A 26,480-nucleotide genomic window follows, 5' to 3' on the forward strand; every position below is an offset into this window, starting at 1 on the left:
TATACAACATCATCATTCGTAATATAAGGCCTCAAAGCAAGTGAGCCGTTTGAGAGCCGACTCTCTTGAATGAGTTGAGCCGAAAAAGCCGGTTCTCTAAAAAGAGACGGACATTTCACCACACAACTCGGGATCGGCGTGCGGACGAAAACTCGAACCGCGAGACCAAAACAACAATGGCGGATCTGCCTGACGAAAAGTTTGGAGTGCGGTAAATCTTTGTTTAAAAAAAATGTAATCGGGTAATAATGACAATTTTGTGTCATAAAAGTTGCGTCCCCGGGGACTCATGTTGATTTGAGACAATGCGTCCCCAGCAAAAATGACGCGGGCAAACCAGAACACTGGATGTCTGTCCTCTGCCTACTTAGCAACAAAACTAGATTTTCTGTGGATTCCCTTAACAGCAGCCTTTCCTGTGGTGTGTCCTGGGCGAGTACAGCCTGGCGGCGCCCATCCCTTTCGGGGACCTTTTAATGTGCAGGGTTGGGTAGGGTTACTTTAACTGGATTACTTTCATTGACTTTTGGATTACTCCAATACCAAATATGCTAATAAAAGACAAAATAAACTAAATATGAATAAAATGATGACTCACAACATGTGGTAAGCTTTCTCTCCTGGCCTTGATCTCTTTGATCTCCGGCAAAACGAACATAAAATGCCACAGAAACAAAATGAAAATCTATTGAGTCATTTTATTCATATGTAGTTTCTTTTGTCTTTTATTAGGATATTTGGTTTTGGAGTAATCCAAAAGTCATTGAAAGTAATCCAGTTAAAGTAACCCTACCCAACCCTGTCAATGTGCTATGAGTCAAGATGGCATCCCAGCCGCCAAATGAGGAAACTTGTCCTAAAGTTGGTCCGTTTGCATCTCTAAAAATACTTCTCTTCAAATCCTGATCGTGTCGAGCCAACGTGGGAAGCAATGGCTTTTCATGTTAGCGTTTCACGGTCTCTCTCAAGTTATCCCGCCCCCGTCTCTCTCTCTGCCGTCCCTCCCTCCTCTCTCTCCTTCTCTCTCGTTCCCGTCCTCTCTCCCTCTCCGGCAGTCTGCTGGAGCTCCACGCTGGGATAAGAAGATCGCCGCTCCTGTCTGCTCGGAGAGAAAGGGACCATAAAGCCGCCTCGGCTTGACACCTTTTGGTACTTCCGAGCTTCGGGGCAGGGGGTCTTCCGGCCGACATCTCGCCGGGGTTTGAAGGACTACATCCTGGACCTCCACAAGGAGAGCCATGTGAACCGTTGTCTGGAACTGCCCCGTACTCTTAAGCTAAAGGGAGCGCACCTTGGATGCTCGCCCTTCCCCGGAGCCTTCACGTTTTGAGCGCAGGGAGAAGGGTTCTCCGAGCCGGTGGTTCTGTCCCCACTCCTCTGGGGGCGCCGGAGGCCGGCCGGCAGCGCTCCAGCACCATGGATTACCTGTTTGGCTTTGTCCTGCTGCTGTGCGGGGCGCCGCAGCCGGGTAGCGGACTAGAACCCATGCACAACGTACCCAGGCTAAAGCTGTCGTACAAGGGTAAGCCCGTTCTTGTCTGGTCCTCCGATCTTCTGAGTCACGTGAGGCTCATCTTCTTCTTTTTCTTTCGTTCTTGTCTTTTAATGTATTTTTGGCGTGCGAGGATTTTTTTCTCCTCAAATTTTGGGTTGGGGATAGGAAGGAGTGGAGAGGTGTTGTGAAAGGATAGTGGGATTGTGGACGCGTTCTTAAGGATGGGCTGGGCACCCCTATGATGCGGCGGGGGTAAACCAGCGAAAGCTGTCGAACAGAAGAGTGTGTTGTGTCACCCTGACCCGAGTGACACGGCCGCTTTCTTGCGTCCCCTTTCATCTGGAGGAACGAAAGCATGACCAGGGTTGGGTAGGGTTACTTTAATTGGATTACTTTCAATGACTTTTGGATGACTCCAATACCAAATATGCTACTAAGACAAAAGAAACTCAATAGGAATACAATTACTAAATTTTGTGCAGGCTTGGGGAGTAACGGAATACATGGAACGGCAAAAATGATGTTGGCAAGCTGTTTGGATTGGATGGGGCGGCAGTAGCTCAGGAGGTAGAGCGCTCGTCTCGGGATCAAGAGATCGCAGTTCGAATCCCGGCTCTTCCGTGTTACATGTCGAAGTGTCCTTGGGTAAGACACTGAACCCCTGATACCCCCAATAAGCAGGTTAGCGCCTTACATGGCTGCAAGGCCGCTATTGGAAAAATGTGAAACACATTGTAAAGCGCTTTGGGAAGTCTCATCTCTCATCAGCTGCACCGCTTATCCTCAGTAGGGTCGCGGGGGTGCTGGAGCCCATCCCAGCAATCATCGGGCAGTGGGCAGGGGACACCCTGAACTGGTTGCCAGCCAATCGCAGGGCACACAGGGACAGACAACTCATTCGCTCATTCACACCTAGGGACAATTTGGACCGGCCAATCAACCTGAAATGCATGTCTTTGGAATGTGGGAGGAAACCGGAGTGCCCGGAGGAAACCCAGGCAAGCACGGGGAGAACATACAAACTCCGCACAGAAAGTCTGGAGCTGGATTTGAACCCACGACAGGTTCCCATGACATGAACTGTGCCGCACAAGCGCTAACCACTGCGCCGCCGTGCTGCCCGCTTAGGGAAGTCATTGACTTGAAAAGCGCTATATAAATGCAGATCATTTCATTTTATTTCATTTCATTTATTATCATTTTGTTTCTGTGGCATTTGATGTCCGTTTTGCCAGAGATCAAAGAGATGAAAGCCGGGAGAGAAAGCTTACCACGTGTTGTGAGGCATCATTTTATTCATATTTAGTTTCTTTTGTCTTTTATTAGCATATTTGGTATTGGAGTCATCCAAAAGTAATCGGTCACCCCTCTCAAGGGATATGACCAAGGTAGATAGATAGATAGATAGATAGATAGATAGATAGATAGATAGATAGATAGATAGATAGATAGATGTCTATATAGATAGATAGATAGATAGATAGATAGATAGATAGATAGATAGATAGATAGATAGATAGATAGATAGATAGATAGATAGATAGATAGATAGATAGATAGATAGATAGATAGATAGAAATTTTGTGTTGCGATTTAAGTCTGTGGTTGACTACAAAAGCATTTGCCATGAACTTCTTTGTTAGGTGCTCGTCTTTCTAAACTTCTGGAAAATTTATCATTACAAATGTCAAAATGGATTCGGTATGCCGAACGGAGCTCTTGCTTGAAGTAAAATGTACATATTGGCCCCCGTGTCTGGAGTTGTGTTGTGGACAGTCATTCTAGCGTATTTTCTACTGGCTTCCGTCCCAAATCTACCTTCAAATGAGTTCAATTGTGGAGGGCTTCAGTTTTGAGACGGAAACTGTCTTTAAGTCGAAATTTGTGTCAATATATTTGCTGATTTTGAAGGCGCTGTCTTAAGGAAACCTGGAAGCCTCCTCCTGCGTTATCTGCAGAATGCGTCTCTCGGCTAAATCGGAACGGAACAGCCAACCTTTTCCCCTCATGTTGGTTCCAGATCAGGGGATGATAGTCTGAAAAATAAATATAAATGTGTAATAACCTGTGCAGCCCTTTGAGACTCTTTGTGATTAAGGGCGTCACAAATAAAAATGACTTGACTTGACTTTGGCCGGGATAACATACTTTCGGAAGAAGGTTTTTGTTTTTTGTCCTAAAATACGATCCAAAGCGGCCGACAGAGTGTGTTATTTCGGGAAGGCTCGTAAAACACGTCCCGGGAAAATTTACGACGGATCTCCGTCAATTTGCAAGTGACAACAGGACTTTGCGGTGCAGGGTTCCCTTGTGCGCCCCAAAACCGCAGTTTGGGATGGTTTTGCTCTCCTTTAGAGATATATTTAGAAATCTTGCGAAGTGGGTAAATGCAATGTTTGCCACTCTAATTGATGTTCTATCTTTGGCCAACTTGTTTGCTGTAACTTATGTTTAGCGGCCCGCTCTATGACATGCTCATGCTTCCGACCCAGTCCGGGTTGCCGGGATGCACAAAGTCAAAAATAACAAGACAATGTTCCCACTTTTTTCGACAAAAAAATCTCAAAAATGTTCAAAATCAGATCCCGACACTGTTTCATGTTTTAAAGCTTTTCTTCTCGTTTATGGTCACAGTGGGGAATATACGTTATGTATTCTGGTCCATATTTTTTCTGTAATTTGGAATTTTGCTACATGTGCTGTCCCTTTTCAAGGTTTCTTCATTTTCCTCATGTTGAGGTTTTTGAGTTTTTCCTTGCCCTCATGTAGGTTGCAGATCAGAGGATGGTGTCATAATAGTCTGTGGTTTGCAATAATCTGGTCCGTGCAGCCCTTTGAGACTGTCCCTTCTCAAGCTTTCTTCATTTTCCTCATGTTGAGGTTTTTGAGTTTTTCCTTGCCCTCATGTAGGTTGCAGATCAGGGGGTGGTGTCATAACAGTCTGTGGTTTGCAATAATCTGTGGTCCGTGCAGCCCTTTGAACTGTCCCTTCTCAAGGTTTCTTCATTTCCTCATGTTGAGGTTTTTGAGTTTTTCCTTGCCCTCATGTAGGTTGCAGATCAGGGGGTGGTGTCATAACAGTCTGTGGTTTGCAATAATCTGTGGTCCGTGCAGCCCTTTGAACTGTCCCTTCTCAAGGTTTCTTCATTTCCTCATGTTGAGGTTTTTGAGTTTTTCCTTGCCCTCATGTAGGTTGCAGATCAGATGACGGCGTAATAATAGTCTATGGCTTGCAATAATCTATGGTCTGTGCAGCCCTTTGAGACTCCTTGTGATTAAGGGCCGAACAAATAAACATGAATTGACTTGATTTTCATCATGCCAAAGTTTTTGAGTTTTTCCTTGCCCTCATGTTGTTTCCAGATCAGGGGATGGTGTCATAATAGTCTGAAATAATAGTCTGTGTAATAACCTGTGCAGCCCTTTGAGACTCTTTGTGATTAAGGGCTATACAAATAAAAATGACATCACCTGACTTTGAGTTTTTCCTTACCTTCATGTAGGTTTTAGATCAGGGGGTTGTGTCATAATAGTCTGTGATTTGCAATAATCTGTGGTCCGTGCAGCCCTTTGAGACTGTCCCTTCTCAAGGTTTCTTCATTTTTCTCATGTTGAGGTTTTTGAGTTTTTCCTTGCCCTCATGTAGGTTTTAGATCAGATGACGGCGTAATAATAGTCTATGGCTTGCAATAATCTGTGATGTTTGCAGCCCTTTGAGACTGTCCCTTCTCAAAGTTTCTTCATTTTCCTCATGTTGAGGTTTTTGAGTTTTTCCTTGCCCTCATGTAGGTTGCAGATCAGGGGGTTGTGTCATAATGGTCTGTGATTTGCAATAATCTGTGATCTGTGCAGCCCTTTGAGACTCTTTGTGATTAAGGGCTATACAAATAAACATGACTTGACTGGACTTGGTGTGATATATTTCCCATTATCGCAGTTTCTGTCCATTTCAAGTCTGTGTTTGGGCGCCCATTCCAAACTTGAGGTGTAGGCGAGCAACGAGACGTGAATATTGATACCTCCGGGCGGTAAAAAGCGGGCAATCGCCGAAATTCAAGTCGGAGCTTTTTCGTTCCGAGCGAAAATTGTCGGCCGGCAGTGGCGGACTGCAGAGCGTTCCCCGGGCAACCGGAGCCCGGAAAGCCGAAGAATGAATGGTTTCACACGTGCGTCTCCGAGGACCGGAATAAATCTGCCAGGGCTCGTCCTATCCCAATCGGACCCCCTTGGATGTCATATTTGGGCCGGCCAGCAGGGGGCGATGGGGATAAATGTCCTTCTTTCCTGGACCATCTGTCAGAACTATGCCAGCATTGTTCCCTGACAGAGACTTGGGAGGAATACCCTGTCATCCATTATCTGTAGAATAGAATAGAATACAGTATACCTTTATTGTCATTGTTACAACATGGGATACATTGTGACAACGAAATTGGACGTGGCCCTCCAGGTCCACATTTTACAGTGAGGATATAGGGAAAACAAAGAGATAAAGGAACAAAGAAGATGTTTGTACTGTCCTTGTTGTATAGGCTTTGTTTTCCTCCGGAGGGAGGTGTATGAGGGGGGTGAGGGACAGACAGAGATGGCCGGATCCAACAAGATGTTTGATCTTACTGTGCACACGGTCCAGTGTTTTTTTCCCTAATTGCTCAGTCCACGTATTGAATGGATTTGGGAAGTACAGTCCTTAAACATGCCCGATTAAAGTCGCCGGCGACGATAAAAGCTCCGTTGGGGTGTGCAAGCTGCTGTTTATTGATAGCAGCTGGCAGGAGATTTAGCGCTATGCTAACGTTAGCATCCGGTGGAACGGAACATAAACAGCAAGCGCAATGACCACAGTTAGCTTTCTCGGTAGATAGAAGGGTCTACACGATACTGCTAGAAACTCTAAATCGAGTGAGCAGTGTGTGTCAAGCCCATGGGTGATGAATTAGCCCAGGGGTTCGAGAACCTATGGCTCACGAGCCATATTTGGCTCTTTTCACGAATACATATGAACTTGCGCAATAAATAAACGTACGGTTACATGCGGGGCCTTGAGGAGATTTCGGTCTAGGACAGGGGTGGGGAACCTTTTTGACTCAAAGAGCCATAAAAGCAAAATGTATGAATTTTATTTTGGGAAAGAGCAGGGTTGGGTAGGGTTACTTTAACTGGATTACTTTCAATGACTTTTGGATGACTCCAATACCAAATATGCTAATAAAAGACAAAAGAGACTAAATAGGAATAAAATGATGAGTCACAACACGTGGTAAGCTTTCTCTCCTGGCTTTGATCTCTTTGATCTCCGGCAAAACTAACATAAAATGCGACAGAAACAAAATGAAAATCAATCCAAACAGCTTTTTGCCGTTCCATGTATTCCGTTACTCCTCAAGCCTGCGCAAAATGGAGTCATTTTATTCATATTGAGTTTCTTTTGTCTTTTATTAGCATATTTGGTATTGGAGTCATCCAAAAGTCATTGAAAGTAATCCAGTTAAAGTAACTCTAGCCAACCCTGGGAAAGAGCCACACCATATATTATGAGACAAATTTAGTAAATTGCTAAACCCGACCCTCGGACAAAAGCTTAGTCTTCAGCACATTTATTTTTGATGATTTGATCAAAATGATGAAAAGAGAATAATGCCAGAGGCCGTGTCCCAAAATCAAAAAACATACCACTTTAAACTTGTCTCTTTCTTGCAATGACTCAAGATCGGTTCAACTCATTTTGACCCTTTTTTTCATACATATCGGTTTCAAAACCAGATGCGAGCAGTTATTTTGTAAAAACGTCACAACATTCTGCAAATGGAGCCTGATGCGCTCACCTTTGGCGCTGACGGAGTAGGGCGAGAGATGGGAGGGAGTACTTGCACTTTTTGCATAGCTCCACCCATCTCTCCCACTCACCCAATCAAATAACTTGAAGTTCTCTTCTGGTGTTTTGGCGTATTTACAGTTTGTTCTGTGGATTTTATCAAAAGGTATCTGAACACTGAACACAGATTATATAGTGAGCTTTTATATAAAGGATTCTTAAGCATTGTACAGCCAAAACGAGTTTTTTTTTTGGGTGTGACACCTTGACTGTAAATTGTAGTGAAAAACGTGCCCTATATACTCTGCAAAGTACTGCTTGGAATTTCATCTTTGGTTTGGCTTTACGTGTACCTGAACAGGATCAATGGCTCAAGTTTTGAACGAGATGGAGAAAATTTACATGCAATCCAATTTGTCTCTGAGCCACAGGTACTCATAGAAAGAGCCATATATGGCTCGCGAGCCATACGTTCCTGCCCCCTGTTCTAGGATATACAGGACACCATTTTTACTCCAGTTCAGGTATCACACCAACAGATCGCTAAATAATCCTTTCCATGGAAGTTCAATAAGCATTCTATGTTTATTTTTTATATAGATTATCAAGAAAAGCCACATCACATACTTTAAATACCCAGCAGCACTAGCAAAATACCTAGAGCAAATTGATCGGGTGAGCGGTAGCAATGGGCGCAGCTACACACAGGACAGGACGAGCGTGTCACGGACTAGAAACAGAGAGAGGACCCAATAGCGCTCAATTACTCAGTTTTATCAATAAAGAGGCACTTCCGTGTCGAGCAAGGATGATCGTAGACTTGCAGGAATACTAGTCGTTAGCCGGGACGGGAGAGCAAGCGCAGTATCGAGTCCCGAAACGAGGTCGGCAACTGGTGTCAGGCAGGTAGCGGGGCAAAACAGTTCGGCTGTCGGGATGGCAGAACAGGGCAGAATCAGGTCCAGAAACAGGTCGGCAACGCGTATCAGGCAGAGGAAAATAGGGCAGGAATAATGTCTGAAAGTGTGAGCTTGCCTAGCTGGGCGCATCGGTTCGCAACGATCTGACGGTGTCTTCTTGAAAGAGAAAAGAGTCTGTTAGCCAATCAGCTCTCAGGGCTGTTGGTGCCAATTGGGCATTCACAGGTGCCGTGAATCGGCAATCATGACAGTGCGCACTACTACTCCTCGCTAAAGTCCGTCTGCATGGAAGATAAACACGTCAGTATCCTTGTTTGCAGTATTTTGTGACATTTTTTACAAAAGAACTGTGCTCGCACCTGTTCATGAAACCATTATTTAGGAAATGAATGAGCCTCGACAGTAACTGCAGGCGGCAGAACATTTTAGTGGTATGTAAATATATACATATTTTCCGCACTATAAGGCGCACCGGGTTATAGGGCGCATCCCCAAAAATAGTTTTTGGTCCTATATTTTCCATACATAAGGCGCACTGGATTATAAGGCGCTACAATGGGAACGTGGACAAAACAGTCAGATAGTTCAGTCCAACTTCTTACCCCCTTAACATTCGGAAAGCTTGCAAAAAAGCAAATACGTACCGTAGACACGTGCAAATGCGGTGTCCGTACGATATCACCAAACAAACATTTCTTAGTTTTCATTTTATTTTTTGTGGAAGAATTTGATTGTGCAGGGAAACGGGGTTCTTTACTGTGCATATGACAATAAACACTTTGAATTGAATTGAGTTTCAAAATAGACTCATCACAGAAACATCAAGATCGTTCTAAAACAAGATACCGGGAAAATATAAATCCGCATAGCTCACCTAAGTTCTCTTGCAGCCATCACCTTCAATAATGATACGCAACCATGGTCTTTTTACAACCGTGAGTGTAGTAAATCCAACCGTGTAAAATATTTACAAATACAGAATAGTAAAAAACGTTTTCTCTATGCCGTAGTGCAACCCAACGTGCGATTCGCATTCATCTTTTTCGGCCAATCGCAGGCTTTGTTTCGCCCCTTTAGCCTGTAAATGATAAAAAGGATCCGCCCCCTTTACCTCCGAATAACTTTAGCCAATAGTGACTGATTCAAATGATGATTGACACATTGGTTAGGAAATGAAACGCCGGTATATAAATCCCAGCATACACCGCGGTCGACTTCGCCTTCGGAGGAAAATCGAGTCGGCGGCTGCTTGCATTAGTTGCAAGACTTTGCGACTTAATATTGATCCATATATAAGGCGCACTGTATTATAAGGCGCATGGTCAGCTTTTGAAATAAATAAAGGCTTTTAGGTGCGCCTTATAGTGCGGAAAAAACGGTGTATATATTAATACGAGTCGCAGGCTCTGGCATTATTATTATTTTTTAGATTTGACCAAATCGTTCAAATACTATTTGCCGGAGAGATCGCTTTTCTCTAGAGAGGGTTTGTTAAATTTTCTCTTTAAATATACGGTGTGGCTTTTGACTTTTGACTTTGACAGCCTTTCGGGTTAAAAAGCTTCCCGACGCCTGAATTAAAGAGCGCGAGCTCTTTGTTTACGTGCAAGAGGGCTCGACACGCTCCCCGGTGGTTTTCTTTCCTTGTCTTCGGAATGCAAACCGTGTCCGGTCTTAGAGTTAAACAGCAGGTTGGACGCAAACGCATCTGCCAACAAATCTGTCGGTGGCGTGCAATGCCACTCGCCAGCCCCGCAGGCAGGGTTGGGTAGGATTACTTGAACTGGATTACTTTCAATGACTTTTGGATGACTCCAATAGCAAATATGCTCATAAAAGACAAAAGAAACGCAATAGGAATCAAATGATGACTCACAACAGGTGGTAAGCTTTCTCTCCTGGCTTTGATCTCTTGGATCTCCGGCAAAACGAACATCAAATGCCACAGAAACAAAATAAAAATCAATCCAAACAGCTTGCCGACATCATTTTTGCCGTTCCATGTGTTCCGTTACTCCCCAAGCCTGCACAAAATGGAGTCATTTTATTCCTATTTCGTTTCTTTTGTCTTTTATTAGCATATTTGCTATTGGAGTCATCCAAAAGTCATTGAAAGTAATCCAGTTCAAGTAACCCTACCCAACCCTGAGAAAGAACTAGAAAGAATGACACCGAAAGAGAAATAGAAAAGAGAAGGAGAGAAAAGGGGGGAAGAGAGAAGGGAAAAGCAAGAGTGAGAGAGAGAGAAAGAGAGAGAGAAAAGGAAAATAGGAAGACAGAGCAAAAAAAGGTAAAAGACAAAAAGAGAAAGAGACAAAGAGGAACAAAGAGAAAAAGAAGAGACAGAGAGAGTGAAAGAGAGAGAGATAGAGAGTGAGAGAAAAAGGGAGGGGGAGAGAGAGAAAAAAAGAGAGAGAACGTGAGAAACAAGATATAAAAAGAGAAATAGTAAGAGAGAGGGAAGAAAGACTCGCAGGGTTCGGTAGGGTTACTTGAACTGGATTACTTTCAATGACTTTTGGATGACTCCAATACCAAATATGCTAAGAAAAGACAAAAGAAACTAAATAGGAATAAAATGATGACTCACAACACGTGGTCAGCTTTCTCTCCTGGCTTTGATCTCTTTGATCTCCGGCAAAACGAACATAAAATGCGACAGAAACAAAATGATAATCAATCCAAACAGCTTGCCGACATCATTTTTGCCGTTCCATGTGTTCTGTTACTCCCCGAGCCTGCACAATTGTTTTAAATTTTATTCATATTTAGTTTCTCTTGTCTTTTATTAGCATACCGTAAATTCCGGACTATAAGCCGCTACTTTTTTTCCCAAATATTCAGCTGCCAGCGTTGCTCCGCCCCTTCTTTTTGAAGGGGCGGAGCAAACGCAGGCTGATGGGAAGTGGGGTAAAGCTGAGTTACCGGTAGATCTGTCTGTTGTCGCAGCGGACAATAGTAGATATATATTTTTCCCACCCTTAACTTTGGAAATATACATTTTGTTTCCTTGGATTACTTTCAACGGGACCCGGACTTTACAAGTCTGCATCATACGTTAATTACGTGTGTCATTTTCCATTCATGATGTCGATTGTGATTCTAAGATTGTCTACTATTTATTTAGTTACAATCGTGGAACTTACAGCCTGGTCTGCGTTCAACTTGTGATTGGTTTACAAGTTTTAATGGATGCGCACGCGGCTTGTACAGAGATGCGGCTTGTGTAAATACAAAAGTGGCAAATCACTTAAATAGTGGTGGGTGCGAATCAGGTGCGCTCTATAGTCCGGATTTTACGATATTTGGCATTGAAGATATCCAAAAGTATTTGGATGTAATCAAGTTAAAGTAACCCTACCCAACCCTGCCCGCAGGCATATCTCCGGGAATTCTCGATGCCTGTCACGGGATCGGAGGGGGGCGAGTTCGTACGGGTGCTTGAAATCCGGGAAAATGCTTGAATTTTTAACGTTGTGTTCGTAAGGTCAGACAATTTTGGGTGAAGCGCTTGAAAATGCTCAAAACCGGGTTTCTCGGCAATCTCGCTCGACAGACCACACATCGAAGGAAGAAAAATAATAAAATAAAACACACGGAAGCTGCAATTTCAGTGCTTTGTATGGCGTTGTCGTGTGAGGTGTCATCTCCCCCTACGGGTGCATTAGGCAAGGTGCATCAGAACAGGTAAATCACACCAAGATGCAGAAAAATAGAAAGCATAGTTCGAACGTGGAACAAATCCACGCACAGCATGCTGCAAAGTGTGCACAAAAGAGATCAGACGCTTCACAACGGGAGCATCAGCACTGTCCTCTTGCCGGTCATATGACTCACAGAGATAATTAGCTTAACTAAAAGTTTGTTACCCGCTACACAAACAGGACACTAGGAAATGTGTTTTAGTAGGCCTCATTTTTATGTTTTTATCCACACTGTCACAAGCCAGAAACGGAGACAGGACCCAATAGCGATCGTTTTACTACATTTTTATTAAGAAAGAGAACAGTGCTTGCATCCGCGATCCGATGATTCTCGGTCACGGGTAGCTGATGGCAGGAACACGGAAGTGGCACTTCCATGTCGAGCGAGGGTCGTCGTGGGCGGCGGGAAAGCTGATTGATAGCCAGGACGGGGGAGGAAGGGCAGTAACGAGTCCAGAAAAGAAGCGGATAACAGGTATCAGGCAGGAAACAGGGCAACACAGGTCTATGGCCGGGACGGAGGAGCAAGGCAGAACCGGGTCCAGAAACAGGTCGGCAACAGGTATCAGGCAGGAGAAAACAGGGCAGGAGAATGTCAAATAGTACAGAGCTTGGCTAGCTGAAAGCATAGGTTCGCAGACGGTCTGACAGCTTCCTCCTAGAAGCCGGGGGTTTAAAAAGGGTCAGGGAGCCAAACAGCCACCAGGGCTGTTGGCGCCAACGGGCAGTTGCAGGTGCCCTGAATCAGTAATCATGACACATACAGTACTTCTTTCTTTGTCTTTTCCATTGGACTCAGTTACGACCCAACACCTCTAGTGTCGTGATTGCCTAAGTGAAGTCACCTGGGGCAATCGTTTGGCGCGCTGGAGCGCACTTCCTGATTGGCTGACGTTCTCCTCTTTTTGTATTCCTGTGTGTTTCTCCAGACTACAAAGTACCTACGACTCCTCTTGCCTGATTCATGCCTGCCTTCCGTTTTTGACCTGTTTCTGTCCCACGTTTTTCGACCTGCTCTTCCTGCTCTCCCGCCCTGGCCTTCGACTTACCCGCTAAGCTGTACCTTCCACTTACCTGTCACGGAGCTGCCATTCCGCCCAAAGAGGTTGATGACCGACAAGCGCCAGCTCCAACAACTCTTTCCAATAAAAACTCCTTTGAAACAAACGCTATTGGATCCGAGAGTCCGTCCCGGTTCATGACATCTAGAGCCCTTTCGGTCTTTGTAAACAAGTGTGACGTAGCATTGTTGAAGCAAAACGGCAGAATTCATCTTAGCTCATAGCGGCCCAAAAAGATCATAGATAGGGACGGCACAAAATAGGAGAAAGCGTGCTTGAATTCAGTCAGGAAAAAGCTGTACGAACCCCGATTGGCAGACGGAAGCGAAGCCGGCCGCGGAGTGAGGTGTCACTCTTTCCTCCTTCCTGCATAGTCATTAAATCAAATAAAGGAAAAGGCGGAAGGTCCCGAGCGCGAGGACCACACGGGTGCCGAGCGATGCCCCGGCGAGGCGGTTGGAAAGAGCCGGGCCTGTGATTTGGGTCCTTCAAATAAACAAGCCGGCGCACCGACTCGTTTCCTCAAAGAGGGAGGTTGGCCGGCACGCCCTTCCGGGGAATCGTACCGCGGCTCCGAATGAGCCCGTGGGGAGAAAAGAGGGGGCGGCGAGCAGGGCGAGCAGGGCGGGCTGGCGTCCGGCAGGGGCTGACGGAGGAAAACGAGCCGGACGGACGGTGCAACGAGGTGCCGGGGACATGGCAGGGGTTAACCCTTTTCTCTCCAGCCGAAAGAAATACTTTGGCTTTTGCCAACGAGGACAAAAGGCGGCGGAAGAAAGAACGGCGAGACGGTCCGGGCGGGGCAGGGAACTCCGAGCTTTCCCCGGCCGAGAGCTCCTTGTTCTTACTCATTAGCGCAAAGGGCACCCGTTTCTAATATAACTACTTATCTCGTAGCACTTACCATCTTGTTACTGTGTTATTACCAGGTGTCATTAACCAGGACGGAAACTTGGACCCAATTGCGTTTGTTTCAAAGGAATCTTTACTAGAAAGAGTTGTCGGAACTGGCTTTGGACGCCGGCGTTTGTCGGTCATCAGGTGCTTCGGACGGAATAGCAGTTCCGGTACAGCTTAGCAGGCAGGTCGATGGCCAGGGCGGGAGAGCAGGTCGAAAACGTGGAACGGAAACAGGTCAAAAACAGAAGGCAGGCAGGAATCAAGCAGAGTAGTCTTTGGTACTTGGTCATCTGGCGAAACACACAGGAATACAGAAGTACGGTCTGACGTCCTTCTCTGGACGCTGACCGCTTAAGAGGAGAACGTCAGCCAATCAGATTGCCCCCAGGTGACTTCACATTGGCAATCATGACACCAGGTTTGTTATTGGAAGTAGGAAGAAGAAATGGGGTGAAAAAAAGACAAAAATAGAAAGAGACAAAAAGAGATAGCCTTTCATCAATTTGATCAAGACAAATATGTCTCCACCCAGTCTGGAGGACATCGCCTGCTCTCGCTACCTCAGTAGAGCAGAAAACATCATCAAGGACTTTTCTCACCCCGGCCACCACCTCTTTGACCTGCGGCCTTCCGGCAAGCGCCACAGGTCACACAAAACAAAAACAAACAGAATCAGAGACAGTTTCTTCCCCAGAGCCATTATCACCCTTAACACACACCGCACTAAAAACGGAAACTCTTGCAAACGCACTACCTCACACAGATGTTAAATTGTATTCATGCCTATGCTCACTTTGCACAATGTCGACTATTTTTTGCACTATTTTGACTATTTTTGCACCTGACGCATATTGCGCAAATACGATACCAAACTGTATGTAACATCCTACATGCCCACATTTTATTGTGTAAATTTTGTGCAAATTATAACTATAACCTTATCCTCCTTGTTTTATAACCTTATCTTCTTTGTTCCTTTACCTCCTTTGTCCTCACTGTTAAATGTGAACCTGGAGTGCCATGCCTAAGTTCATTGTCACAATACGTTCAACCCATTTTGTAACAATGACAATACAGGTATATTCTATTCTATTCTATTCTAAATATGCATAATTTATTCACAAATTCAGGCGATATTCTCCACACAATGTGCTGCATCCGACAGAGTCATTTTGATGTAGCATGCGTTGCGTTCATTATAATGCTTTTCAATTTTTGCAACTTTTGATTTGAATCTTTATTTTCTGGTCCAATATGGCTTTTTCAACGTGTCGGGTTGCCGAACCCTGAGCTTGCTTGTTGTTCTCCCTGTCGAGTCTGTTAAAAAAAGTACAGATGCTGCCCTACTTCGTAATTTGAAGTTGCTGGTAAGTTGCTTCAGTGCTATATTTGGTTTGTTTATGGTATGTTTATGGTTTATATAAGTCACCTGCATTGTTTTCTACAAAAAAAAATAACATTTCATAAAATAATATGCTCTATATAGATAAATAAAGTGAAGTTTAACTTACTTTTGGAAGATGAGCTTCAAGAGTTAGGCGACTTCCTCCTAAAAAGGGGCTGAAAAAAAGCGATCCGACCATTTTCTCAACCGCATCAAGCTTCCTTATTCCACTTTCATTTCAAAGGAAACGGCTCGCCTCTTCTTTGCACTTTACACTGACTATATCGAATGGATGCACGAGATATCAAACAATAAAAATATCAAAGTTCTTTGCGCGCTGGAGTATTATAGCGCGTCGCCCCCAAATATACGCAGAGAGGAGATATGGCAAAAAGGGAACCTGCTTTATTGCATTCAGGACACGTTCAAAGTTCCAGACTTTCAACATTGGTCTCTATAGTGTTCTCAAATAAAGTTAAGATCTCTCGTGAAGGTCGTCCGCCCCGGCAACAACGTCATCCCACGACCTTCACCAGATGCCTACATATTTATCATGAGTTATTATCCACATTCCACAACAAGTACATGATAATATTTACACACAAACTAGGAATAGGAAGCAGATTTCTTCTTCAGGGTGGATGCTGGGTGACTTCTGACAGAAAGAAGCACTATAGTACTGTCCTGTACTCTGAAAAAGGAGCACATGATACAAAATCTAACTTACAGCAATGTCCGGACATTGTTTTGACATCCCGAAAAAAATGTTCGCATCTACCGTTTCGCGTAAGTTACGTAAGTAGGGAATCGTCTGTACTAGGGCTTTAAATGTGTTCCTTGTGCTTCATTTATTTCTTTGAATTGTACCGTGAATATTTTATTGTTTTTTTTAAGTACTTCAATTGGCCAAGATTATTCTCATCTCATCTCATTAGCTGCACCGCTTATCCTCAGTAGGGTCGCAGGGGTGCTGGAGCCCATCCCAGCAATCATCGGGTGGGTGGCAGGGGACACCCTGAACGGGTTGCCAGCCAATCGCAGGGCTCGCTTATTCAGACCTAGGGACAATTTGGACCGGCCAATCCACCTGAAATGCATGTCTTTGGAATGTGGGAGGAAACCGGAGTGCCCGGAGGAAACCCACGCCAGCACAAGGAGAACATACAAACTCCGCACAGTAAGTCCGGTAGCCGGATTTGAACCCACACAGGAGGTTCCCAAGACCTTAGAACTGTGCCGCACACGCGCTAACCACTGCGCCGCCATGCTGCCCCCAAGATTATTCAATTTCTAAATAAAATACAATTTCTTGAGTATTTGATGGACTTTGATGATTAAAAAAAAATATATATAAAAAAAATAAAACTAAGATGTTGCTACAGTTACTCAGTACTCGAGTGTTTTTTTTCACCAAGTACTTTTTACGTATTAATCATTTGGACGACTACTTTGGACTTGAGCCTTATCATCCTCAAGTCCCATTTTGGGCTACTCCTCCCAAAGTTGAGAGGTACAAATGCGTAGCACGTCAAGATGGAAATGAGATCGAGAATCCGTTAGCATCGGCTGCCCGCACATTCTCAGCGCACAAGAAAATCTAGCCGGCGCACAAAAATCAGGGCTCAAAATTGCTCATTAAGAAGCCAACTAAGTCAAAGGTACAGTGCAAGAAAGTCAAAATACACGGGTTCCCCTGACGCTGTGTTCTAAATGCGCTATTTTGAAGTCAAAGTCAAAGTAGAACAAAGTTGAGTAAAGTCAGTAGAGTTTTTCGAGAACCGGCTTCTTTGGCTCGGCTCACTAAAAGGAACCGGCTCTTTCGGGTCTTAAATGGCTCTTGGTTGTTTTTGCTTCTTTCATCTCTATATGACCCAATATTATGTAAAATCATGCACAAAATGACTTAAAGGAAGGGGGAATAGAACAAAAAGAAAAAAATACCAAAATGAAAAAGTAGTGAAAAGCTGAGAAAAAGGAAACAAAAGAAGAGAAAAAAGAAGGAAAAATTCAGAAAAAAGCCAGAAGAAAGAAAAGAAAGAAATGTAGGAAAAAAGTAAATATAGAACAAAAAGAAAAAAGTAACAGCTTGGAAAAAATAAACTCAATGAGATTTTTTTTAAGGAATAAAAAAAAAAGTAGAAAAAAAAACAGGAAAAAAGAAGAAAAAGTTTGTGTTGCATTCAAATAATTACCAATGATATCAAGTGAATCTTGTTGCCAACATTGTACTTCCACTCAAAAATGGGATTAAGTACAGTTCTGTATTTTGCAAGCGACTCAATAAGCCTCCAAAAATGTTAATATTATGCGACAAAAGAAACCAGGAATAGAAAAGAAATGGAAGTCTTGTGAAAGAATTGTAAAAACAAATGACGTTTGTAGGCAATAGTACATGAGTCAATTCATTCGAAAGAGAAAATTAATTTTGCATTGCCGGAAACTCAGCAAAATGTAACTTGATGTCAAGTTATGGACATGTTTGATAATGACTCAGTTGCCACACTTGGGATTGCCGTCGCTCACTGTTGTTTCAAGCGTCGCTCACCGACTTTGTGTGAACGCTCAGACCCGGGGAAAATTAGAGGGAACATCGGTCTGGACTTCACAACAAACCCTTTCGCGATTCCGTCTCCGTCGGACCGGAACGAGCGGCGAGTTTGTTCGGGGATGTCGAGCAATTAGCGAGCATCTCCCGGATGAGGATAATTACAAGGAGTTCTCCGAGAGCCCCGACTTCCGAGTCCCGGGTCCCGGCGGACCTCCTCCCCGCCTGCATTCTTTAAGTTCCATCTTCAAAGCTCGTCTCGACTTTTGTGTCCTCGTTACGTTTGACTCTTGTCTTGACTCATTCTGGACGCATTCCACCACACCGAAGCCATTTTGGACACGTGACTGTCATCGTTTGTGAAACCTAAATAGATCCCGGTTCCGTTCCCGTATATTCGGCAAGCATTTGCGGACGTCTGACCTACCGCTCCAAGAATCTGCAAGTCAGAAAAGAAATGAGTAAAGCTTTTGAAATTCATATTTCTGACAGTCTAGTGCACAGGTGTCAAACAGGCAGAGACAACACTCAGAGAAGCACAAGGGAAAAACAAGCTGCAGGTTGTAATAGGTCAACTTGATGTTGCCAAAGCCAGGTGCCTCCAACAAAGACACTCTACTTGTATTTATTTCTCTCTCTCTCTATCCCTCTCTCTCTTTCTCTCACCCCTTTTCTCCCACTCTCCGTCTCTTTCACTCTCTGTGTCTCTTTATCTCTTTCTTTGTTGCTCTTTATCTCTTTCTCTCTCTTCTACCCCTTTTTTCCGACTCTGTCTCCGTTTCTGTCTCTTTCACTCTCCGTGTCTCTTTCTTTCTTCCTTTGTTGCTCTTTGTATCTTTCTCTCTCTTCCACCCCTTTTCTCCGTCTCTGTCTCTTTCACTTTCCGTGTCTCTTTTTCTCTTCCCTTGTTGCTCTTTGTCTCTTTTTCTCTCTGTGTCTTTTAACCTCTTTTGCTCTAACTTCCTTTGTTCCTTTTGTCTTTCTCTCTTCATACCCTTTGCGCTTTCTTTTCTCTTTTCTCTCCTTCGGTCTTTCTATTTCTCTTTGGATTTCTTTCTTTCTCTCCCTTTCATTTCCCCCTCTCTCACGACTTTTTATCTTTTGTTTCTCACGCTCTCTCCCTCTCTCTCTTTTCCTTTCTTTGTCCTGCCCTCTCTCCTTTTCCCTCCCTCTTTCTCTTATTTTATTATATTTTTCTTTCTCTTGAATCTACTAGTCCGGCCCCCGACAGAATGATTGTTCTATCGTGTGGCCCCCGAGTTCAAATGACTTTGACTCCCCTGGTCTAGTGTTTCGTTTATGTCACGGACCAGGAACGGAGACGGGACCCAATTGCGTTAGTTTTACTCAGCTTTACTTAGAAGGACTACAGGACTTGCACCCCCAGTGACGATTCCGTGTCGAGCAAAGACAGTGTCCAGAGCGAGAAAAAAACAGGTCGATGGCCGGGACGGAGGAGCAAAAACATAAACAGGTCCAAAAAAGAGGTCGGTAACGGGAATCAGACGGAAAACAGGGCAGGATAGTCAGGAGTCACAAAAGCTTGCCTAGCGGGTAGCGTAGGTTCGCAGATGATCTGACGCTGGTCACCAGGAACCGGGGGGTTTAAAAAGTAGCAGGGAGCCAATCAGCGCCCAGGGCTCTTGGCACCAAGGGACGGACACAGGTGCCTCGCATTAGCAATTTTGAAAGTTTAGGTCTTACATCAGGACTTTTGAACCTTTTAGTCCCAAAGAGCCAGAAAAGCAAACATATTATGTCCTGCACGGTTGTCATGGCGCCCAGCCGGCCCCGCCCCTTGACACCGGCCGACCTGCATTTCCTGATTACTCCTATGGGTACTGAAACTGCCCTTTGCCAGATCGTTGTTTACCCTTGTTGAAAACTTGTTGAGACCTGTTTATTCTTGTTTTGCCTGTTTTTGGTCCGTTTGTGTGTTGGACAACTTTTCTTTCTCAATTTAAAGTGACAGATCGTCTACGCAAATGAGTTCCAACTTCCTGCTTCCCGTTCCGTTCCGTGACATATTATGATTTTGTTTTGGAGAGAGCCACACCGTGTAACTTCCTGACCCCGATCTTACAGGATGGACTTGCCTTTATTGACCCATGGTACCAAATTTTTTTTGGGGTGGTGTAGAATGAAAAGTCATTCTCAAATCAGGAGCAAAATAAGAACTTGGATATTCATATCCTTTTTCTACTCTCAAGGCGGGTACGTTGACATGCAGGCGATAACAGGATTGGAAACAAAATGCTGTCAGGACCAGAACAGAAACAGGACCCACTTGCTTACGTTTTTCTCTGTGATACTGGGAAGAAGGGAAAGGATTGCACACACAATCTGATGATCGCTGTTCACTGAAGTGGCACTTCTGTGGCGAGCGATGGCGGTGTCGGGAACGGAAAAAACAGGTCAGTAGCCGGGACAGGAGAGCAAAAAACATAGTCGAGATCAGCAACGAGTCGAAACTCTCACCTGTTGTCAGTCCATCTGCGAACCTCGGTTTACTCTTGGCAAGCTCTTTTCCACCCTGACTCCCACCTGTTTTTGCTCCCGTCTGTTCCCTGGCTTCGTCCCGTTTTTTTGATCCTGACCACGTTTTTGCTTGGACAAAATCCAAACTCCAGGGTTCCTGTATGATACTCGGTCAATAAAGGGTTAATGAATAAGACGATATCTAAAAAAATACATGAACTAGGATATGAACATGCCTTGTTTTGAAATACTCGTAGGTCGAAAAATGTGCATTTATCTCACATAACATGAGAGGGATAAGTGTCAAGTTTGGTAGACGCTGATGGAGAGAATGGATTTTGAACTGGCAAGGAAGACAGAGAGAGAAGCCTTCACATAATAAAGTCCATTTCTTTTTTTTAGGAATCCTAGGTAACAAAAATAACGAACCGGCACCTTGTGAGATCTCTTTTGCAGGCTCCAATGTCAAAACAGAAAGACATTTTTCAGGGGGCTGACATAACTGTCCACCATCTTGCTGCTATGGGTACGCAACTAAACAAAAACACAAAAAAATAGAAGAACCAGGGTGTGGTTTATACTCTATAAACACATATTTTATATGACTGGGTCTGCATTAACAGACCATCCATCCATCCATCCATTATCTGCACCGCTTATCCTCAGTAGGGTCGCGGGGGTCCTGGAGCCCATCCCAGCTATTTTTGGGCAGTGGGCGGGGGACACCCTCAACTGGTTGCCAGCCAATCGCAGGGCACACAGAGACAGACAACCATTCACTCAATCATTCCCAGCCATCCGTCCATTATCTGCACCGCTTATCCTCAGTAGGGTCGCGGGGGTGCTGGAGCCCATCCCAGCTATCTTCGGGCAGTGGGCAGGGGACACCCTCAACTGGTTGCCAGCCAATCGCAGGGCACACGGAGACACACCACCATTCACTCGTTTATTCCCATCCATCCGTCCATTATCCGCACCGCTTATCCTCAGTAGGGTCACAGGGGTGCTGGAGCCCATTCATGCTATCTTCGGGCAGTGGGCAGGGGACTCCCTGAACTGGTTGCCAGCCAATCGCAGGGCACACAGGGACAGACAATTCGCTCGCTCATTCACACTTAGGGAGAATTTGATTTGTGTTAGGCCAATCGACCTGACATGCATGTTTTTGGAATGTGGGAGGAAACCGGAGTGCTCGAAAGAAACCCACGCAAGCACGGGGAGAACATGCAAACCCCGCACAGGAAGGTTGGTAGCTGGATTTGAACCCATGACCTCAGAACTGTGCCGCACACGCGCTAACAAACGTGTGCTTAAACATTTGCATCAATCGATGCCATCGGTTTGTGAATGGGTCAAGTGTGAAGTACATTGTGAAGCACTTTGGAGGTCCTAATGACTGATTTAAAGCGCTAGACAAATGCAGTCCATTTCCCATTTATGAAGGTGTTGGTTCAGATTGAAGATTGGATCGGGCTGCTCGGTGCGGTCGGTGGTCGGGCGGGAGCTGCAGTTCGCAATTTGCCCGCAGAACAAGCAGACTAATGTATTTTTTATCATGTCTGGTGCGGTTGCCATGGCGCCCAGTTGGTCCCAGCCGGGTGGCGCCGGATTTTGGCGCGGTTGCCTTGGCGCCCAGTTGGCCCCGCCCATGAACACCGGCTGAGACGCATTTGACTGAGTGCTTCTTTGAGTACTTAAACGCGTTCCTTTGAACTCTGTTTTGATGGAACGTTTGTTAAACCTGGTTAAACTGTGAGACTTATGTGAGGCTTCTGTTAAATCCTGTTAAAGGCCTAGTTCCGTGAATCTGCCCGTATTTGATCCTGTTTTTTTTAAGGTCTGATCCGTTTGTTTTTTGGACATTCTTTTCTTTTGAGTGGATTTCTAATCCACTCCTGCGACCATCGATTCCCGGATGGATTGTGCGCCCTCCTCCTCTTCCCCCAATAAATTGTGAGTACGTCCACGCGAATGGATCCTTTCCTGTTTCCCGCTCCGCTTCATGACATTTTTTGTGACTTGACACGAAACCTAGCTAAAGACGCTCGCAGAGGTGAAAAGTACAACTGTGTACATTTTCACCAAAAATCAGATTAGCCGTTTCGTAGCCTATAAACCACACACGTACACAAATCAGGATTTGTAAAGCAGTTTAGATGAGATAGATTTAGATCAGATTTCGATGTTATTTTGTGTAGTAAATTTTATAAAACCTATTTATTAAAGCTAAAACCTCAGTCGGACCCCCAAATAAATAGAATACCGGACCCCTGCGCTACGGGTAAGCGATCCACCTCGCCGGCGTCTCGGCATGTGCCCCGAAGGGTCTCGGTTTACGGCCGGGGTGAAGATTTGCCGGACTGCCGGTATGAACGGGTGCCGCCGCCACCTGCTAGAAGTTGTCAGTCCCGGAGGGCGAACCCCGCCATCCCAGTAGAATCGCCTTTCAAATTAGTAGACCAAGGACTGCCGGACCACATGCCGACACATGCTCTGCCGACATATGCTCGACCTAAAGGAATCAAGTTGAACCGTTTTTTCGAGTGGGGACGACGTGACAATGGCAAACGGGCCCTCTTTTGGGCCAGAGGTAGGTTCCGACCTAACAAAATCCCCACCGACCCGGGTCCGTAGACTGATGACCTGGATTTGCAGGACCAAGCCCCAAGCAAACCTCAAATTTCCGACTTTATATTGAGGAGGCAGAGCAGTTAGGACCAGGGATTAAAGACTGTCTTTTGTGGTTAAACAAGACTCTATAAACACGTATTTTATATTACTGGGTCTGCATTAACTGACCATTCATCCATCCATCCATTATCAACACCGCTTATCCTCAGTAGGGTCGCGGGGGTGCTGGAGCCCATCCCAGCTATCTTTGAGCAGTGGGAAGGGGACACCCTGAACTGCTTGCCAGCCAGTCGCAGGACACACAGACACAGACAACTATTCACTCGTTCATTCCCATCCATCCATCCATCTATTATCGACACCACTTATCCTCAGTAGGGCCGCGGGGGTCCTGGAGCCCATCCCAGCTATCTTCGGGTAGTGGGAAGGGGACACCCTGAACTGGTTGCCAGCCAGTCGCAGGGCACACAGAGACAGACAACCATTTACTCGTTCATTCCCATCCATCCATCCATTATCCGCACCGCTTATCCTCAGTAGGGTTGCGGGGGTCCTGGAGCCCATCCCAGCTATCTTCAAGCAGTGGGAAGTGGACACCATGAAATGGTTGCCAGACAATCGCAGGCCACACAGAGACAGACAACCATTCACTCGTTCATTCCCATCCATCCATTATCTGCACCGCTTATCCTCAATATTGTCGCGGGGGTGCTGGAGCCCATCCCAGATATCTTCGGGCAGTGGGCAGGGGACACCCTGAACTCTTTTTCACATTTGTCTTTTATGAGCATATTTGGTATCGGAGTAATCCAAAAGTCATTGAAAGTAATCCAGTTAAAGTAACCCTACTTGGGGCGGCAGTAGCTCAGGAGGTAGAGCGCTCGTCTTGGGATCAAGAGATCGCAGTTTGAATCCCGGCTCCTCCGTGTTACATGTCGAAGTGTCCTTGGGTAAGACACTGAACCCCTAATACCCCCAATAAGCAGGTGAGCACCTTACATGGCTGCAAGGCCGCTATTGGGAAATGTAGAGCACATTGTAAAGCCCTTTGGGAAGTCATTGACTTGAAAAGCGCTATAGATCATTTCATTTCATTTCATTTCTCTGCCGAGGTGAGAATGTGGCAAATGGCGCTCAACTTGGGCGACATCCGGTGGACATATTTAAAACCGCAAGCCGTTGTTTGCCGTGATGCGACCGCTTTTTCTCTTGCGCTTCCCTCAAATGTTGTGGCAGGCTCTATTCGGCCTGTGATTGAGAGGCTGGCGTGTGTGGGCTCGCTGTGGCGGCCGCCATTTTTGGAAATGGCCTCCGGCATGTTTGCGGTCATGGCGCTCGCTGTGGTCCTGCGCTCATCAAATACTTCCATATTCAAGTACTACAGTATTTAGAAAGAATAATTATGTAGGAAGACAATACTCCACCCAAAGTCTGCGCCCGCCAGTGTTATGCGATTGTGATTTTCTAAAAAGATGTTTTTATGTTTGATCTAATTTACCGTAAATACCGGACCGTAGAGCGCACCTGATTATAAGCCGCAGCCACCACATTTTAAGAGGAAAACCGATTTTGTACTTACACAAGCCGCACCTGTATATAAGCCGCATGCGCCCACATTAAAACAAACACAAAATTAACCCAAACCCGCCATTGAAACTGAAGGTCCTTCATTAAAGTACGCGGTCCAAAAATCACAGCCGGCAAAATGAACGGAAGATGATACCAGTACTTAAAGTTTGATGCAGAACTGAATAGCAATCATTACATTTGGGCCACCACATTTTAAGAGGATAACCGCTTTTGTACTTACACAAGCCGCACCTGTATATAAGCCACATGCGCCCTACATTAAAACATGTAACACGATCACAAAATTAGCCCAAACCCGACTTAAAGTCCCACAATTGTAACTGAATATAAAGTACACAGTCCAAAAACCACAGCCGGCAAAATGATACCGGTACTTAAAGTTTGATGCAGACCTGCAGAGTCCGGGTCCCGTTGAAAGTAATCCAAGGAAAAAAGTGTATATTTCCAAAGGTAAGGGTGGAAAAAATATATATCCACTATTGTCCGCCGCGTCCACAAACACGTCTCACCTTTACTCCACTTCCCGACAGCCCCCGTTTGTTTCGCCCCTTCTTTTTGTTTCGCCCGTGCAAAACATATCAGAATAAGTCTCTAGAGTAAATACATTACAAAAATATACAGTTGCAAATACATATTATACATGGTTACACATATTTACCAAGAAAGACGGTACACCGAGAGAGTTTTCAAAGCTTTAATAATAATAATATAACTTTCATCCCAAATGGTGCCTGTGACAGGTAGCAACACGCTAGCAACACGCTCGCAACACAGTAAACGGGTCTCTTAAGAAAACATACCGTATTTGTAAAAATCACGGTAAACCGTCCTCATCTTCCTCCTTAAAACTGAAGCCGTCAAAGTCGTCTTCCTCAGTGTCGGAAAGAAACTTTGTCATATAGACGTCGTCCCACGCTCCCGTCCACTCCTGATTCTGTGCCCTCCTCTCAGTCACGCAGCAGACCGGCTTTTCGGAACCCGTTGGTGATGGTGGATTTTTTGATGTGCCTTTCTTTTTGCATTTTGCATGATGAGGGTATGTTTACGCTAATTTAATTTGTGCACAAGCCAAGAAGTTGCAGTCTTCCTCGGCACAAATATTCCACCGATCCTAATCTTACCTTTTGTACTCGAGCGCCGCTGGCGGCCGTTAGAAAAATGACATAAATTGGCCGCTTCACTGAATAAGCCGCAGGGTTGAACGTTTGGGAAAAAAGTAGCGGCTTATAGTCCGGAATTTACGGTACCCTACTTCCTATGATTCACCCGTTAATAACATAGTCGTGAAATTGTAATTAACAAGATGGGTCGTTATTTTATAAACGCAAAGTTCAAAGTGGGTGCCCTTTGCGCTAGCAAGTGACAAAAAATGGCTCATTACTTGAAAAATGTTGAATCCCCATCCCTATGTGAAAAAACAATTTTGGGATGTATCCAGAAAGCGGATAATATATTGTGAAGCGGATCTGTCACAGTTGCCACAGCGCCCATTCGGTCCCGCCCATAGACACCATCTGAAACGAGTTGACAGATTGCTCCCTGGTACTACTTAAACGCTGTCCTGAGAGTCGCCTGGTGTCAGAGCATCTGCAAAACTTGACACATCGAGCCCTGTGAATCTCCGTTTTTGCCTGTGTTTTTGCTCTTGTTTGCCAATGACTCCATTTTGTGCAGGCTTGGGGAGTAACGGAATACACGGAAGGGCAAAAATGATGTTGGCAAGCTGTTTGGATTGATTTTCATCTTGTTTCTGTCGCATTTTATGTTCGTTCGTTTTGCCGGAGATCAAAGAGATCAAAGCCAGGAGAGAAAGCTTACCGTGTGTTGTGAGTCCTCATTTTATTCATATTTAGTTTTTTTTGTCTTTTATGAGCATATTTGCTATTGGAGTAATCCAAAAGTCATTGAAAGTAATCCAGTTAAAGTAACCCTACCCAACCCTGAACACAATGAACAA

General features: G+C 45.0%; 1 protein-coding gene across 1 annotated transcript in view; it reads left to right on the forward strand.

The window, feature by feature from the left end:
• Nucleotides 1–1,070: 1,070 nt before the first annotated feature.
• LOC148356153 (semaphorin-3aa-like) overlaps nucleotides 1,071–26,480 on the forward strand; it is an 86,776-nt gene continuing 61,366 nt past the window's right edge. The window contains exon 1 of the mRNA XM_088348663.1: nucleotides 1,071–1,522. Within this exon, the coding sequence (XP_088204789.1) occupies nucleotides 1,297–1,522 (226 nt within the window). The 5' untranslated portion in view covers nucleotides 1,071–1,296. The remainder of the gene's footprint in view (nucleotides 1,523–26,480) is intronic.

Source organism: Urocampus carinirostris, chromosome 11 (assembly GCF_059441175.1).
Source record: "Urocampus carinirostris isolate Australia breed hairy pipefish chromosome 11, RoL_Ucar_1.0, whole genome shotgun sequence".
NCBI classification, from domain to species: Eukaryota; Metazoa; Chordata; class Actinopteri; order Syngnathiformes; family Syngnathidae; genus Urocampus; species Urocampus carinirostris.